Source organism: Lutzomyia longipalpis, chromosome 1, assembly GCF_024334085.1.
Source record: "Lutzomyia longipalpis isolate SR_M1_2022 chromosome 1, ASM2433408v1".
Lineage (NCBI taxonomy): Eukaryota > Metazoa > Arthropoda > Insecta > Diptera > Psychodidae > Lutzomyia > Lutzomyia longipalpis.
The window spans coordinates 16,768,263-16,787,004 of record NC_074707.1 but is presented as its reverse complement, the minus strand read 5'-3'; the positions used below and the strand labels follow the sequence as shown (position 1 = coordinate 16,787,004).

General features: G+C 32.7%; 1 protein-coding gene across 13 annotated transcripts in view; it reads right to left on the bottom strand.

Moving 5' to 3' along the window:
- The window catches only part of LOC129793549 (GATA-binding factor C), a 63,022-nt gene that overhangs the window by 14,901 nt on the left and 29,379 nt on the right, over window positions 1–18,742 (bottom strand). For 4 of the 13 annotated variants that reach the window (XM_055833667.1, XM_055833700.1, XM_055833661.1 and 1 more), the window contains exons 3-6: window positions 17,865–17,933; window positions 14,314–14,576; window positions 13,257–13,653; window positions 5,861–6,006 (exon numbers count right to left, since the gene is read on the bottom strand). In XM_055833667.1, the coding sequence (XP_055689642.1) occupies window positions 5,861–6,006; window positions 13,257–13,653; window positions 14,314–14,576; window positions 17,865–17,933 (875 nt within the window). The remainder of the gene's footprint in view (window positions 1–5,860; window positions 6,007–13,256; window positions 13,654–14,313; window positions 14,577–17,864; window positions 17,934–18,742) is intronic. The other 9 variants (XM_055833682.1, XM_055833714.1, XM_055833674.1 and 6 more) reach the window with 5 other exon arrangements.

Sequence of the window (18,742 nt, the reverse complement as noted above, 5' to 3'; positions counted from 1 at the left end):
TTGTACAATTTCGGTGGATTTATGTATAGGAATGGTGGCGAATTGTTGCAGTGTGAATGAGACGGTTGCCTGAGAAAGAGAGGTAATCATGACGCTAACATAGGTAAAAATATGTATGTACATAGCAAAAGCATGTGGCTGTATATAAGGGAAGCACAAGGGGGAGAGAAAATCAATTAAAAGGGGAAAATCACGGTGTGTCTCATAAAGCAAGATGTATAATTGTATTTATTGCAGTTCCATGAAATTTTATTAGTATTGAGATGCGCTTCTCTTTTTTTTATTGATTGGGAGGAGGACAATATACTGCCAACTTGACCAATTTATGGGAACGTTTTCGCACGCAAAATTGTATATATAAAGCTCTCCTTGTTCTTCTCGATTTTCACATTCTCCCCACAAGTCACCAACAAGATGGGGGTATTAATATCATATAATACCATAGAGATGAGATATTCCCAGAGGGAAAGCCTCGGCACATTCAAGAACAAATGCCAGCAAAGAATTAAGAAGAAGGATTCTCAGAGATGAGCAAAAAAAAAAAACAAGAGAGAGAAGATTCTCTTTTTTTTTATTGGAAAAATTGACTTTCAATAGTGTTTCTTCTTGCAAATCTTAATATATAAAGCTGAAAAGTTTGTTTGTCTGTGGCACATGAACTCCTCCGAAACCGCTGGGCCGATCTTGATGAAATTTGGTATGGGGGTAGAGGGGGTCAATACGAGTTGCAAGCGCTATATGGGATTCCGCCCCCTCCCCCCTTTATAGCGCCCCCACAGAAAACTTGATTCTTTTTCCCATTTTCTACCTGTTGAAGGGTCAGATAACGGGTTTTTCTTATTTTAAAAATTTTTTGGGGTACCGTATTATTCATCCCCCCTACTAATATACGCCCCCCTTTCATAGCTTAAAATGGAGTTTGCTCACACGTGATTGGGGGCTCGGGTTGACTAGTTATAATATACTTTGGTTGGAGTGTTGTTGGTGCACACAGAACACCGAGCTGTGTGTAACCTAAATACACCAGCTGAATGCGGCGGATGGAGAGGTCTTTGGTCAGGATGAAAGAGCTCGTTCATTACCTCATCGGCACGCCTTCATTTTGATTTAGCACTGAGTTGGGTTTCATTAAACAAGCGAGCGCGGCAGCAACCTATCCACGGTATAACATGTGTAAGCAGCACTTCCACGGGATTGTAATTTTATTGCCAACAATAATCATTTTTATTGGGTCTCAAAATTGGGCGATATACGGCAACATTGAACTACTTCGGCAACATTTAACTAATAAATTCACTTTAATACGTATTCACCTGCAAATTATCTCATTTCAAACAAAATACCTACATTCTTTCCATTTTTCTTCAATACAAAATTTGCATACGGACGTGTTAGTGGTGAAAGAAAATTTAAATAAATTTTCTGTCAAACTTGGAAAAAAAGAGAAAGATTTTGAAATTAAAAAAAAAAAATGAAAATGTTTTTAAAGTAATTTTCTATACCGACTGGGAAATGTGTAATAAATCTTATTCATTTTAGGGTACTCACATAAAAACGTAATAAGACGTAAGCAATGAGATCATGAAAGTATAATTCAGATTTTCTCACCATTAGAAAAGAAATTTTTTAAACTTTTTTCTCACTCAATAAAACGACGTTATGTAAAATTAGCTGATGGATTGCTGTAACGTACAATAAAAAACATAACCTTAAATTACAGTAGTTTGATTATAAGTCTTTTTAAAGTCTCATGTTTTATAAAAGAATATTAATCTTGGACCATCACAAAGCTCTTCACAAAATATAAAAATTGTTTTTCCCTTTAACATAATTGTTTTAAATTTTGAGGTTAGAAAAAATTCTTTTCCTTGGGTCTAACTTTGAGCTTACGCATTCTGTTACTTTTTCATGAGAATACTCCTCATGTTAGGAAATCGCCTAGATGTATCGCTTTACCAGACTATGCATTAATAATGGATAAAAGGTCTTATAAATACATCTTACTGAAATTTTATTTATATGCATCTATCCCCACAGCTGTATAATCACACATTTCGATAAGGTACAAAAACAATATTTGTGTGTGAAATATAAGAAAACAATTGGCGTGTCTGTGGTTACCTTGAGATTTTTTGTTCAGTAACAAAATTCAATGGTGTAATTGACATTTAATAATTTGTATGATACGATCGCGATCGATTGGCATCTGTAGATAATTTAGTTGCATTATATTGTCATGGAGGAATTACACATCTTTACATAAAATAATACTAATTAACTGGAGATCGTTGGGATGTTAATTATATAGTAATTTGACAGTAAAGAACAATTCATATATTCGTGTTAATCATCAATGATCATCACAATTATTATTTCACAAAATGTAAAAAGTCGATCGAGAATCGTGACACGTTGACTGTATACGTACACGCAAATTGAATAAAAAACTTTAATTTTTTATGGACCAGCTAATTCGGAAGTTTGAGACACTACACCGCAATATAATGTGCGATTGATGACAACTTGATCAGTTTGATCGCAATTGTTCAGTAGAGACAATCATATGGCATATCGAATTCTCAAATTAAAATCATATATCTTTGGCACACAAAGGGCCTTATTCAGCGACCAAGAAACCCTTGGAATTCGCTTGAAATCTTGAAATTACAGTACAAAATTTAAAGATTTCAAGGGTTTCTTGGTCACTGAATTAGGCCCAAAATTGATATTTGTTTTTTTTTCTTCACTCACTACACATTATCTTCAAATGCGTATATATAATAGTATTCGAAAAATATAAATGTTATATTATATATCTTTTAATTCAGTTAACAAGATCGTTAGCGGCAATCATTCAAATTTGACCCTCTATCTCATAAATCAAGATATTTCATTCACGAGACTTATTAAGATCAATGGTATGTTCCTAACAAAAATTTATTGTGGTACGAAATCTTTATACTAACACAATCGCAATAGTGGATCAAAAGTGCAATAAAAAATATGATACTTTCTTCTTTTTATTGTGCTTTTTAGATTCCAATTCATTGACCATGAATATCCAAAGAGGAGAGGAACAAAAACACAAATAATCTTTTTATTTTGGGCCTCGTGCTCGCCATATATTAAGCTCGCACATGTGAGAGGGTAAAGCAATATATACATATATACCAAAAAAGATATCTATCAATTTGCTCAAAATTTATTAGCCTAAATTCGATTTTCTTATCAATACATCTTTTCACACCTCTTGTTCACAAAATGTATATGTTTAAAAGACATTCCGTGGAAGGACATGAATAAAGAATTAATTTGGCATTATAGTGTGACTGCATGTTAAGAAGATTAAATTAACGTGAACGCGTGCTATGTAAGAGAGTGCAAAAAAGGGCTTTCAATATGATTTGCATTTCAGATCAAATTAGAAAACATAAACCATTAATTTTTATACCATTTACCACGTTAGATGTTCTTCTAAATTACACCTGAAGGCGTAAATTAGTGTGAACGTGCTTAAAATAATTTCTTTAGCTTAGATCGAATTAGTCGATTCGAACAATTAATAAAGAAAAGATTAATTGAAAGATTTATTTTAGGAAAAATAAATTGATTGAGTTGAATATTGTAAGAAGAAAATATCTAAATAATTCTAATTAAATTAATGTAAGAAATTCAACTGAATATTCGGAAAGCTTGATTAGTAAATCAATAAAATTTCATCATCAGATATAATAAATTATAATGCAGTGAATAATATTATATAAATTATTGTATTGAAAAAAATCTGTGTGGAAAGAAATGTATAATCCCAATTATTCCCAATTATTCCATAATTTTGACTTTATGCAGTGTTTTGTTTGGTTTTATCAGTAGAAAGAATCTAAACATACTTTAGCTACCCCAAAGTGTGAGCTTTCACCTTGCCGCGTAGAAGCGCTTTTCTGTATTCCACTGACTGCTGCTGGTAGTCTCTAACCATAATGAGTGTTGGGTGAGGAATTTGGTTGTTCTTCAGACCATTCGTAGAACACTTTTTATCATTATTTTCTTTGGAAGTGAGAGGTGTGAGCTCGCGGAGGGAGAAGCCCAACAAAAGGGAATGTGGCGAGTGGCAGCAAAAAAAGCAGTGAAGTAATTGATTTTTATGGTAATGATGGCATTAAATCACAAATTCATAGTATATAATGTAGAAACTTCGTGACTATTAGTTTTATTTCTGATGCTATTCGTGTCAGTTTAGATGATGTTTCTTTTGCATTTTTATTTCGTTCACTGTTTAAGGAGAGATTACTTTTTTTTTCACTTCACTCTACACAAGAGATGCTTATTTCATTTAAATGTCTCACCGGCACATAGCGAAAGTACCGCTTTAAAAAATGATATATAATACGATGTAAATTTTTCTAAAATACTTTATCTTTCCACGAAATTATTTAACGTTTTTTTTTAAATTTTTAATGGTAGCATTGGACGAGCATAAAATAGAGAATTAGAAAAATTCAAAGTAGAATACTTTGTTAATGCTCAACCCGGCGCCTCCATCGTTGTCTTTCCTAGCCAATTAACACTTTAATGATATTAACAAGATATTGAGAATTCAGATTGGGAAGATAGAGAAATATTGTTAGAATTCATAGGAGATAAGCTAAAGATTATACTACTATTTAATTAAATTAAATTCAATATTATATTGTCAACTGGTTTTCACAATGTTCTGCCTACCAAATCATGTTTATGCTTACGCAGAGAAACCACGCGGCGAGAATTTTCTTATCATGTTAACTCCTATAATATCTTCACAGAATTGAGTGTATAATACATTTAAGTTGGTAATAAAATAACACAAGTCCACGATATGCTAATTAATTTATCGACATCTTACAAGCGATTCGAATGCAAATTCACTAATTTTGGGTTTGGTGGATGAAGAGTTTCATTTTCCCTTCCCTTAATATTGACAATAAAATTTCTCTACGTTGGAATTAAATATGAGGGGCATACAAACTACAAAATATCACATTTAATTAAAACACGTTAACAACAGAGCTACAACAATTTAAACAGACGCGTATCAATTATGAATACCATTTTAATGATGAGCCACCGAACTCACATTGATTACAATCTTGGGCGACTGTGTGGAATTATTGCTTTCTGTATAATAATCTTTCTAACAAGAAACAACATTGGCAAAATATTATATTAACTAATATATTATATTGCTAATTAATGGACTGAAGAACAATAATTTTCCAAATTTGATATGGGAATCCGCATTGAAAGGTTGTTGCGAGTGGAAAAAAATCGGCGCCATAATCAAATTAAAGACAGAAGCCTCATTAGCCCTGAGACTTTTGAGAATAAAATTTACTGTTCTTGATTCAAAAGAGCCAAGAGAGCGACAAAAAAGCATCCGAATTTAATTTTTAATGAATGTTTATTTTAACAAGAAACATATAAAGTCATTAAAGAAAATTATTAACGATTATTGATGTTTTCCAAAGCTTTTGGGAATCTGAATTTTTGATTTTACTTAAAAGTCTTCTTTCTTTACAATTGCCTACATATCTATTGACTATAAATAAAATGTAGGTATAATCCTACACATAATGCTGAGCACCATAAGGGTGCTAGAAATAGTGAATGCGTCAGAGAGAGAGAGGAGTCTGTTTGTACACGACAAATATTTGCATTTGGGTCAATAAAGTGACAAACTCTGTAAACTGTCAAAGATTTCCAATAAACTAAAATTAGGTAAAATTGAACAGCAATTCAATGGGCGGTATGTACACTAAACACGAAATAATTTTGTTTGCGAGGGACGAAAAAAAGGTTCATACAGTTTGTTTTATACACTTACCAGTCTTCGTTTAGGTTTAATAAGTGGTCTATTTTGTCCATTCATTTTATAATACAATCCACAGGCGTTACACAAATAATGTCCAGTACCGTCTCTTCGCCACAGTGGCGTTGAGGTTGCACCACAATTTACGCATTCTCTACCCTCTGAAAGAAAGAACATTCAAATGCTTCAATTTTATTAAAATGAACATTAATGAGGTAATCCGTACGATGTTTTCCGACATTTTTATTCAATTCTGAAAAGTAATTATTAGATTTTTCTTTACTGTAAATTAAAAGAAAAATTTACAATTTGATTAAACGATTTCTGGAAAGCAGAATTTGAGGATTTTCTGTTTTTGATTTTTTTTAAACATCGTACGGACTTCCTGTAGAATATTTGCAGCCAATTCTAGTTTTATATAATCATTATGATTTTGTTAGTATTTAATTTGTGATTTTTACACCAACACCAGTGCTCAAACGGGCCAAACGTAGATGTTAATAGTGAAGGATTAATTTATTTTTAAAATGAATTTGATTATTTGTTATTGTTTTTCACAATGACGATTTATTGACGATTTCCAAACGTAGTTAGTGAAAAAGAACTTTTATAAAAAAAAAGAATTTGGATAGATGTCTGCTGCAATTAGCCAAAAACTCTAATTTGCAACAATTTCTTTTATTTAAGTGATACAGACTGAGTTATTTTAATCTTTAGTTATAAATCCAACATTCTGAAGTATTTGGATTATGCTATTTAACTAGTAAAGAAGTTTATTCGTGAGAAAGACTCTTAAGACTCTCAAAGCAAATAAGATTTATCATTTTTCAGGATTAGTTAAGAAAAACCATCAAAGATTCTAAAATCGTAAAATATGACGTCATTATTGTGCTATTTTTGTCCCTTTCAATGCATAGAGGATAAAAAATAATTATCAAAAATTATGGACGACGTATATGAATGCTTCATATATTAAAAGGGACAAAAGCTACGATTGTGACGTCATTGTTTGCGTTTTTGGGCAAATATTTGCCAAGTTTGTATATTTTCCAGCTGATCCAGGTGAAAAATTGAAATTTTCTTCAGCAATTTCTTATCCTTAATTTATCTTCTACAATATTCCATCGTATTCTGATTTATTTTCATACCAAAACTGTTTTCTTTTCACCAAATAATTTGTAAAATGAGTTAATTTTTATTTAAGAAAATCCCTTCTTGAGGTAATTGTTTTATTTTTTTTTATATCAGCCCAAACCCAGTTATTACGTGTTGCTTTTGGGTAATGACAATAATTGAAGATATAGAGGAACATGCACTGTAATTAGTGTTGCCTTCAATTTGAATAGGGTGACTCTGAGGGCTGTGAGGTGGTTGAAAAAGGCAGAGAAAAAAAAAGTCAGGAACGTCTTAACAGGTGTAAAATTAATGGGATGCTCCATCGATTGACGAAACGAGACATTTATAAAAAATGTCACACATGATTGGAAAGTGCGATGAGGTGACATCCAAAGAGGAGGTACACACAAAAAAAGAAGCATAACGAGGGATTGATGTTTGTTGTTTTGGGTAGAAAGGCGAGGACAGTGTGTATGGGGAGAGAGACTCCCAAAGAACGCATTTTCTGTCGTCATTTTTTGGCTACATACATATGCGCGATGGGTAAATGGAGTTGTGGAAAAGTATCAGGTCCAAACAAGTGTCAATCGCCTCTTGCTACGGGAATGATTTATGTACCTCCTGGTGACGGTGGGTACGAAATGCTATACCACATCCATTGAGACTGTAATAATCATGAATATTGAAATTACTAATAAATTTATTAATTTATGCGCCTCAACGGTTGTTCCCAAGTCCCCAGAGAGACGTTTTTTTTTTGAAAAATTGAGCAAATGAATTTCGAGGAAGAGAAAACATGGTACAAGAGAAAGAACGAAGGAGAGAATATACATATAGAAGAAATTATGGACAGCCAAGTGAATTGGATTGGATGCCTCATGTGATGTGTTCTTCTCGCATCAGAATCGCTGAGTTTCAGTAGCAATTAGACATAAATAAAAGTCTTGTGTATTTTTACCATTTTACGGGTTTATCTGTCCAAATCGATATTTAAGGTAGATCCACTGGGGAGAAAATGATTAACTGAATACTATATACATGTTAAATGTATGTATATATGTATATTCACATATTTCCTTATGCCTTTTTTTCACGTGCTATTAATGAACACAGAGTGTAGAGGAGAAAGACATAAGGAATTGTAGAGCGTAGGGAGGGGGGGGATTAATAAAAAAAAAGAATCTCCTCTAACGAGACTAACAAATGTGAGATGGTGTTTTTAGTATAAGTTTCAGAAAACCACTTTGACCGTTAATAAATCAGTCACTTAATGATCTTCTTCAAAATATAGCTGTGAGGACAGCTCAGGTATTCTATGGAATGTCTCCACTGGCTTCTCTCGATGAGGTATGAGAAATTTGGATGGCATTCAGGAACCAGACGATATTTTATACTTAAATTGTTTTTTGACAACTCCAATCCGTACCTTTTCTCTTTCTCTCACGCATGGGAATATATTTTGTCTTATTTATTTATTTTTATGTCACTCCATCTCTTTGTAAAAAAAAAATCACTTTTGATTCCTCTGGTAGTTTCCCAAGTTATCGATTTTTTTTCTCTCGATATCATTGATTATTTATTTTTCATACTAATAAAACAAATTGATTTAATTATGAATGGAAAATGAGACGAGCTTCATTTCACACAGCAATTTCCCATTCAATCTGTCCAATATAACTACCTATATCTATACATTCCCGAAAGGTTCCACTGGCATACAAAAATATTTCGTACATTTTTTTACGAAGCACCTGAGCATAAATAAAGAAAAGGATGATTCACATTTGAGAGCCATGGGAATTTTCAACATTTAACTTGACGACGTTTCAGGTGGTTTATTTTAGTGGATTTCTGTCTCTTTGCCCCATCTCAAGTAGCAAATCAAAATAGGATAATTTGCTCTTTCACTTATATTTAATGACACAGAAAAAAGCGCGAGAGAGAAAAAAAGGCATTTAAAACATTCCAACCGACATTCCGTTTTGTTAAAAGGATAAAAAAAGAGCTACTATAGTACTCAATAAAATGTTGCCTATTTCTAATTAAAATTATTGAGGTGGGTTAAGATTTTACTGCATCACATTTATAACATTAATTTCTTTTTGCCCTCACTTTAGTTTTTTCTTGCTCTCGTGCGTTTGAAGTCACAGCTATTGTAATACGGCAAAGTATCAGTGATGTTTCTTTATTAGTTTAAAAAAAAATTCTTTTTAGTTTCAGGAGCTCATCCTGTGATGCAAAGGAGCCTGTTCAATGCACAGATTTTAAAGACGAAACATTATCACGAATGTTTCATGTATTGAAAGAAACATGAAACACAAGAGTGACGTAATTTATTGAATTTTTGGACAAATCTTTGTAGAATTAATTCAATTCTGTTTAGCGTTTTCTGATTATTTCTTGCTTTTTTATTTATTTATGTTTGTTTCTTGTGATCAATTAAAGGATGAAAAGGTACAAACACTTATAAGTAGGTAACCGATGCATTAATAGAATGCTCAGAAATATAACTCAAGAACCTTCTCACTAAACATACGCTTCTTAATGAAATAAAAAAAAAATCCAAATGGATAAATTATTTCGATAAGACATTGAAGTGTTAACTAAGCAGAAGAATTTTAACTACCTATAGGACATTAATTTGAAATTACAAAGCGGCTGCAACACAAAGGAATCACAGCTCGCGGGAGCCAATTCACCTCTATGTATGTACGTTTCCCTCATTTTTATGAATATTGACTTCAGCATCTGTTTGTCTATAAAAGTTCTTTTTCACCATCGCCTTTTTTAGTGTTGTTTTTTCACGAGTGGTAATTAGTAATCGTCATCAGTGTGCTTAAAAGTCGCGCAAGGTATAAACACCATTTGTGATCGCGTCAAAGTGTGTGTTTATCAAAAGTAGATCTCTCTTGAGGATTTTTATATATAATTCGGCAATTACACAGTGAATAGATTTATATACACTCTGTGTGCTTTTATATGGCTATATTTTTTCCTCTGTTTTTTTTTCGGAATAGCGAGAGTATCACGTTCTCGCTATTGCGCTCATTATATCGTTCATCAAAGTAGATGACATTATGATGGTTTGATATTAAAAATCAGAATATAATGAAAGCTTAAGCATGTAAGACAAAGACACGTTGTGTTCTCTAAAGACAAACGAAAATAATAAATAATAAATAAATAAAAAATTAAATGAAAAATCAAATTAAAACACAGAGTATTGAAAAAAAAACATTTTTTTTTTCAACAATAAATGTATGGAATATTGACATATTTTCCCAAGTTGCAATTAAGCTTCAATAGCAGGTTTATTATGCCGTATACATGTACTTTAGATGGCAAAATGCTTTCTTATTGATGTGTTTTCTTTATCGGCAAAAGCTCACGGGGGATTAAATAAATTCAATTGGTGTGAAATCGAATTTTCTGCACGTTCTTGTTCACACTACACCACCACCGTTCAAAATAACGATAAAATTGATTTGGTAGGGAAATTAAACCGTGTATATTAATCAATTTAGCTTCTTCGTATACAATAAATATCGTGAGATGTGAATCATTTAGCGGAAATGCACCTTCACTTTTGGTGGTGAGATGTATCTTTTATTTATTTTTTCAGGATTGAATTGAAGTGAAAAAAAAAAGAAGTTCAAAATAAAAATATACAGGTATATCACAAAAGATATAGGATGGGAAGAAATATCTTCTTAAGTTTTGTCTATTTATATTTTTTCTTTATACCCGTGTATTTATTAAACCAACCACCACCAAGGAGTATATATAAAAATCCCTCCGTGTATTTAACAAGAGGTTTTCTTCACCAGAATTCCGAAAACTGTCACTTAAAAATTATGTCCTCTGTCCGGCACTAAATTTTTTGTCGATTTTTTTATTATGTGCTCTGTTGTCTTTAAATTTCGTTGTTTTGTTCCTCATGTTGCAAGGAGAGGGAGAGAAAAAAAGCCACACTCTGAGAATCTTCAGCACCACCTTTTGGGTCCAAGAATGAGGAGGTAAGTGAGGATAGAAGAAAATGTCAAATTTTATAGAAATTATTGTTCTACTAAAATTTAATATTGCTTTACGTGTGCATTTAGCCAAGTGGTTCTCCATTTTTTTTTCTCTCTTTACTCTTGATATAAATAAATTTTCACGTCTGTGACACAAAAGTGCCCAAAAATTCTTCTCTTAATTTTTTTTTCTCCATGCTTTTTTAACCATCTGTATGTAGAACAGAAAGCAGAACAGGAACATTTTTTTCCTTCGCAATTAACATGATGATAATTCTTTCCTCTCGTTTGGTGTCTTTCCATCCAATTAAAATTACATACAAATTTATGGGTTGACAATAATTTCCCTGGCAAAAACACTCATTCTCCCCCCTCGTTCATGTTTGTACGTACATGATATTGCTATATGAAAGAGATTTTCCCATAATTACTCACGCAAATATTCAGAATCCATTGTTGGGAGTCTAATAAAAGATTGAACAAAAAAAAATCTGTGGGTGAAAAATGATCACGTCCCGTAGAACAATGTCTCTTGAACGCGCGAAAATATTCACATATTCTTATGTGCGGTGTTCATTAGAATGGCGACACTTTGAAGAGGAGAGAATCCCTCGAAAAAAAAAGTCGCAAACCTTTTCACATGGTTGGTATAACTTCTCTATATCTTCAAGTTTTCTGTGGCGCACAGACAACAGCAGAAGGGGAATAATTAGCCACCATCCTCTCCTCCCACACTCTATGTATGGCTTTTGAGGAGTTTCCAAGCCAAGTCAAATAAGTGAGCCTATTCACCGTAACGTGATTCCCAACTGAAATTATTCCCTGGGAAAAGTTCATTGGATTTCCATACGTACACATAACATAAAATCCCCAATCGCGATAGTGATTTGGGTAAGATGAATGATTGCAAACGAGTACGCCCCTCGCTTTCATTTTTATCTCCCGCATAACGCTTAATCTAAACTTCTTTTAACATGATTCGATCTCATATTTTTTAATATCAATCTTTCTCATCGGATATTTTTATTTTATTGTAAAACAATAAATTAACGTGCTTCTCACTTGTTTTTGCCTAAAAAACATAAATATTCAGTGTTTTGGAACACAAAAAATGTGCAAGAAAAAAAAAACAACAAAAAATATTTGTGAATTTTGGTGCAGTGCCCTAAAGGTTTAATCACCATCAAAACAGCAACTTTTTGCAATATTTTGTTGATTTAATTTACATTTTTATTAATTTTTGTGCTTATGTTTTGACTGGAAAATCTAAAACATTAATTTCTGGAAGAATTGTTACGTTAATTCTATTATGAAAATTAGTTAAATTAGTTATCACATGGCTTCAGATTTTTATAATTATTTATTAAAGATTTTTAAAAAATCTAAAAATAATTTTGATTTGATTCTAAATCATAAATTAAATTTTATTTCATAAAAAATCTATCATTTAAATCAAGTCACAGTGTGGTCTCGAAGTAAAACTCAACATTCAATGCAGTTGAAAAGGTCTTTCTGTGAATCATTTAAATACAATAAAGGATATTGGAGAAATGTTCAAAGTGTCGTTGTTTATGGTAAAAATTGCCCTATAAAAGAAAACTAAATTTTTGAATAAATTCCATGTTTCACAGTAAAGCTTTTAACGACTGAATTGAAATAAGGCAACACTACGAAACCCCACTGTATGCCTACCAAACTATACAAGGAGGAGCTTTTTGTGAGTAAACCTTTTTTCTCGCGATCACGCACATCAACACAATATTTACATGAATAAAAAAAATAATAAATTTCATTTTAAAAAAATTATCAGACGTTGATTCCAACGAAAAAAAAAGAAGAAATAATAAAATAACACAACGTCAAGAAAGGGTGTGAGAGTGAACATTGATTCTTGTGAGCTTTGCTAAACACCTTGTTATAATTTATTTAATTTTAATTTACTCGCTATTCACGTCTAAATCACACATCATTTAGCATAATTTGTAAAGTCAGTTAATAAGCATTGAATGCATGTGAAACACAAAATGAGCTGATAAAGTTATTAAAAACATTTCCTGCTTGTTTTTTTGTTAATTTTTGAAGCTTCTGTCCATACTCAAAGGTAACACCAAAAAGAAATTAGTAAAAAGATGAAAATTAGGAACATGGAAAGACAGAGATGGAAAATTCAACACAAATAAAAATACATTGAGGTGAAATTAAAAGAGAAGATGAAAAAAATAAAAATTAGTAAAACAGAAAAAATTGAGAATAAAAAAACCCACACCGTGTCCAAGTCTTACCAGCACTTGTTCTCGCTTTATTTCGCTGGGGCTTCGTGTGGGGACTATTCATTGTGGGCCGCGTTGGGCCCGACTGGAACGTGCCCGCTCCACTTTGGTGGTAGCCATAGCCGCTGCTCTCATATCCAGCATAGGCAGCCGCGGCGGCACTCTGGGATGCGTCGAAGAGGCCGCCGCCGCCGCCTCCATTTAAACTTGTGCTACTGCTATTGTTATTATTATTGCTATTGGTGGTATTGTTGTTGTTGGCCGTTGTCGTACCTTCACGCTGTTTTGGGGCTGATTGCGCACCATTTGGGATTTGTGGTTTCACATCCAGAGCACAGTTCGTCTCGCCTGTAGTGACTGAGGTAGTTGTTGACGCCTGTGCTTGATGCATAAATGCATTCACTGCCGCCTGAAATTAAGACAGAAAAAACTGCATAAGTACTTTTGGGAAAATGCCCTAAAAGCGATGTAAGTAAGCAAATAAGTTTCATAACCACCATTTCTAGTTTTTGATGTATTTTTAAGGGATTGTCTGTTCATATTTTTCTGAGAAATAAGGAGACCGTGATTAGTTCTATATGTCGTGTTTAACCGATATTTAAAATTTCCCGTAAGCTTCTAAACTTTACGATATTTCATCGAGAAAAAAAAACGAAAAATGAATTATAAAAAAATAATTAAAATAAATATTCAATAAGCAAGGCAATTTTATTTAAAAAAAAATAGTCATGTATAATTGTAGTTTTTTCAGGGTACTTTCAATGTTATATTTTCGAAATAATTTGGGAAAAATAAGTGCTCAAGCTATCCATGTTTTTTAGGCCTTCAGAAAATCAAATAAAAAACTATTAGTGGATTCGTAAATTCAATTTGAATAACGTTCTATCTATAAAAAAAATGATGGACAGAATATTTGAAAGATTTTCATTTTTATGTAGGTATTTCGTTAAATTTTCCACCCACCCACCCCCTTGTAGGCTATAAAATGTGATTTGTTGAATTGAGCACAACAAAATTGGCAAACAAGGATTAAAAGGACGTCCATCGAAACTTGTTAAGTGAGAGATACCTGATATTCTGCTGGTCCCGTTTGTACTGAATCAGGTGTGGAGTCCTTCGGTGGGGTAGGTGGAAACGAGAACAAATGTTGACCCGTTTGATGACTTTGCACTTGACTAACCTTGTCCTGTGGATCTTGTGGACAGGCGAAAGGATTTCCCCACGGACTACCAGGCGTTGACAGCTTTGGTTCACTCAACCATGGGATAGGTGCATGAAAATGTGGCCTACATACTTGCGGTGAGGTATGAGATGATGGCATTCTAGATGCTGCTGAAACAAACAAGAAAATTACATTTTGTCAATAAACTAAACCTCTTTATATCACAAATATTATTATACATTTCATATTTTTCAATATTAATTTTTAATATTCATAAAATGCTTTTCGTTCATAACTTATGGAGAAAATCATAAATTTATCATGTTGATTGGCTACTTCTATAATTTCCATTCTGGGTGTTCGATAGATTACTCCGGCTGTTGTGTGTCAAACTTCTTGTGGCGGTGTAAAAAGAATGAAGAACTATGCATGGGGGCCATGTCATTACATATTGTATATGGAGTGTCTGCATACAAGGCTGTGTGTAATATTAATATTAAAATAATAATAGTTATAAGACATGGCACTTTCTGAAAGAGAAGCAAAATTCCTTCCACATATATCTTCTCTCATGGAGCATCGTCATCCCTCCCGGTGTATCGCGCAAGAAGACAACTCGGTATCAAGTGGATTAAAAAGAGTTTCCTATGGTATGTACTTATATATTGTGTTGGTTACTTGCGTCGATTGCGACGTAATTCATTCGCCTAAACAACAAACAGGGTGTATAATTTTTCGCAATAACCGTTCGCTTAATAGGTGGAATTATAGAGGAATGAGATCGAACATCCATACATCACATTGGCGCCCCCGGCGGAATGTGGTGAGCTGCCTCTGCCACGTTCAGTCGCAAAAATCTACCACGGATCCAACCGTATAAACGAAAAAAAAGACGAAGATAGCGCGCTTCAATAAAATAATCGTGTTAATATTGAGAGACACACGCGGTATATAGATTGAGGAAAAAGGCTGAACCACAAATTTATCACGCAAAGACAATATTCTACCAGCACCCTCCCTTTTTCTTCTTTTCCTCCTTATTTTTTTTTGGTTTGGCATTGAGCGCGAATATGTGGAAAAGGAAGTGGTTATTATGTCAAAATTTTCCCACTAAAGTGATCTAATGAGCAATATTATTCATGTCAATTTTTCTCATGCCTACAGCCTCAGGCTCCTAAGTGGAACCTGTTAATAAAGGGGCAAATTATAATAAATTAAATTATATACCATTATTAAAGAAGACCCATAACTTATATTCAATTGATTCACGATTTAAGGACCACACGGTATTTACCTTTAAAGCAAAGGTGATAAATTTTAAGACTGACTTTACTTCAGGATATACAGGGGAACAAAAAATAATGCAAAATTATTAACAAAAATTTTAAAATTGTATTTTTAGCTAGGCAAAAAACTCCGAGAGGAAAGGCAAGAAAACAGAAGAAGAACACTGATTGTTACATTTTCTAAATTTTATTCAATTGGTTTTAATCAATAATGTTTCGACAGTTTTTGTGTCCTTCCTCAGGTACGCAAATGTATAAAGGATAATTGTTTGATTGAATAAAAGAAAAGATTTTTTTCAAAATAAAATATGAATTAATCAACTAAAATAAATCTTAAAAAAAACTTTTAAACTTCAACTATGGAGATGTTTGTGTTAAAAATATTTTACATTATTTTTTTTTTGTAATAAGAGAGTTCTAAGATTTTTAATATTGTGTGAAAAATATTATAACAATTTTCTAGAATATCTTTATGCATTTTCTAAAAGATTTTTGTTATTATTCTTTTAAATTTTCTAACAGGCTGTAATAAAGCAATTAAATAAAAATATGATCAAGATCCTAAAAAGAATTTTAGTAAAAATAAAATTGACAGAAATAACTTCAAAATTACAAATCTTTTTTAAAACTTTTACAGTCTTGAATATTAAATAATTTTTTATTATTGCAGACCCCATTAAAATTACGAAACAATTTAAGACTTTTGGGAACCAAAAGTTTAGGTTCTGTTATATATTGAGCTTTCAGTTAGAAAAGCTTTAAACGAAAATTAATTTATTCAGGATTATCTATGTTAGTTTTTTTTCTTTCTTAAAAAATTTATGGTGAGAATAAAAAAAATTCTAAATAAAGAATTCAATTCTGAGAAAATTCTATGATAAAGTGGCCCTCAGTAGAACTTCAGTGATATGTACTGTACATAGATCCTTCGTTATTTCTTACATGGTTGCATACATCTGAAAGCTAGTAGCTTGACTATTAAATATGGATAAAATAAGGAATTTTCTATAAATCAGGGTAGGTGCTTTAGGCCATCGCGATTGTTAAATTTTTAAAATAAAATGCTCCTGTATGCACTCAACATGGAGATGCTGGTAGGTCACATAGTTCATCTTATATGAGCAACATTTAAGACCATAATGGCAGAATTTCTGTTGCCAAGTCATTGTCAAGAAAGTTCTATATGATATCGCGCATAAGTTAAGCATAATATGAAATTCTTTCCGTGAATTATATATTATTTAAATTTGGTCAAAATTGCACTTTAATTCCTATCTTTTATTTCATTTTCATATACATTCAGCTATAACTGATATAGACTGTGAGCATCGTTAACCAATTTAATTTAATTTTTTTTTGCTGCTTTTTCTTCATCTCGTTGCGCTCAATCGGGGGCTGAATGGGTGTCCATGAGGTATTCCAATAGGAGCACCCATATAACCTTCTCGTATGGTGCTTACTGAAGTAGTATTTTCCGTTAATTTGTACACAGTCGAGCCCCAAGATCAGCGATATGATTATATCGGTAACAATTGTGTTTTATGGATACTGTCTGCCTTTTGCTCCTCACATGACTCCCAACTTATATAGTGGTGAATGCGTATACGAAGAAGTGCTCACTATTATTTCCTCCTTGTTATTGCAAATGCACCAATATGCAAGAGTCAGAGAGAGAGCAATTTTGTTAACCATTGAAAATTCGGACGAAAATGGATGAATGGCTCCGAGGAGATATGAGAGGATGCAATAGTGCCCGGAAGGAGGGTGAGGCACTTTTTGCAACAATCCCCATGATTGTTGCCAACAATAAACACTTTTTACACGGCCACATTAAGATTTGATTGTGATAAGTAATGAGTTTGGCGAAGCAAAGTTAATTGACCGATTTTAATGGTAATACAGCAATATATTTTGCATAAAAGTTAAATAATGTGGTAAAGAGACTTTTGCATCTTCTCACTGCAGAATGGGACAACAATGGCGCAAAAACCGGGGGGTTGGGGCTCAATACCCTTAAGGCTACTACAAGCGGAAACTTTGTGCAAGGAACACACCTCCAGCACTTTTTTCTATATAACTCTAAAATAATGCAATTTACAGGTAAAAAATATTCAAAATATTTTTTTTTAATAAATAAAAATGTGTTTTGAAAGCTTTTTGTTTTTTACTTACTTGACGATCTAGATTGTAACGAATATTGGTGTGCAGAGTGAGCGGCTCGGCTTGAAAGATGAAATGTGTCTGGTGAGGAAAAAAAAACAATTCAAATCAATTCTTTTTGCAAATAACGAAAAAACATTGTTAAATTAAAAAAAAAAAATTATAAAAAATGTGAAAAGTGAATAATGAATAGATAGAGCAATTTACAGCGCCGATGCAGAGATTGATTTTATAGATTTTATATCAAATTGACAAAATGTTTATTTTATGTATTCCCACATATCAATTCTCCGGATGATTTGATTGGAAAATTGTCTATGAACTTTATAATTTTTTCTCAGAGAAGTAGACAGAGAGGGTATAATTTTAAAAGAAAATTGCCTTGTTTCTTAAAAATAAAAAGAACATTTTTCTCCATAAGAAATTGAAGGAGAAATTGATCGTATAATGATCAAATTTTCCAAAATTACTTGTTGGTTTTTCACAATTCAATCGTGATGTGAGTATATGGTTTTGTGATGTCATTTTGCTTGGGTTTGATTTTACGAGAGGGAAAATCTCTGAAACGTATTAATCATCAAGCGGTGGTCAATGATTGCTATATGGATTGCATCTTGAGCAGACTGCCGCGCGGTGAGCAGGAATCCCGCAATCTCTCACCCGGCAGACACTCGCGATCACACTATAAATAAATTATAATCATTGCACTGATCAGAGAGTGGTACGATACTGTAGCTTAAAGCTGCTGCTACACTTGCACTCTGCGCCGGTGCTTCTCCCTAGAGCATCAAGGTTGTCGATAATTTGTTGACTCAATCTCACACATATTTTTCCATATTGTGTATACCATCCGCGCGATCGCCCCGTGATCACTTTTGCTGTGTGGCGCG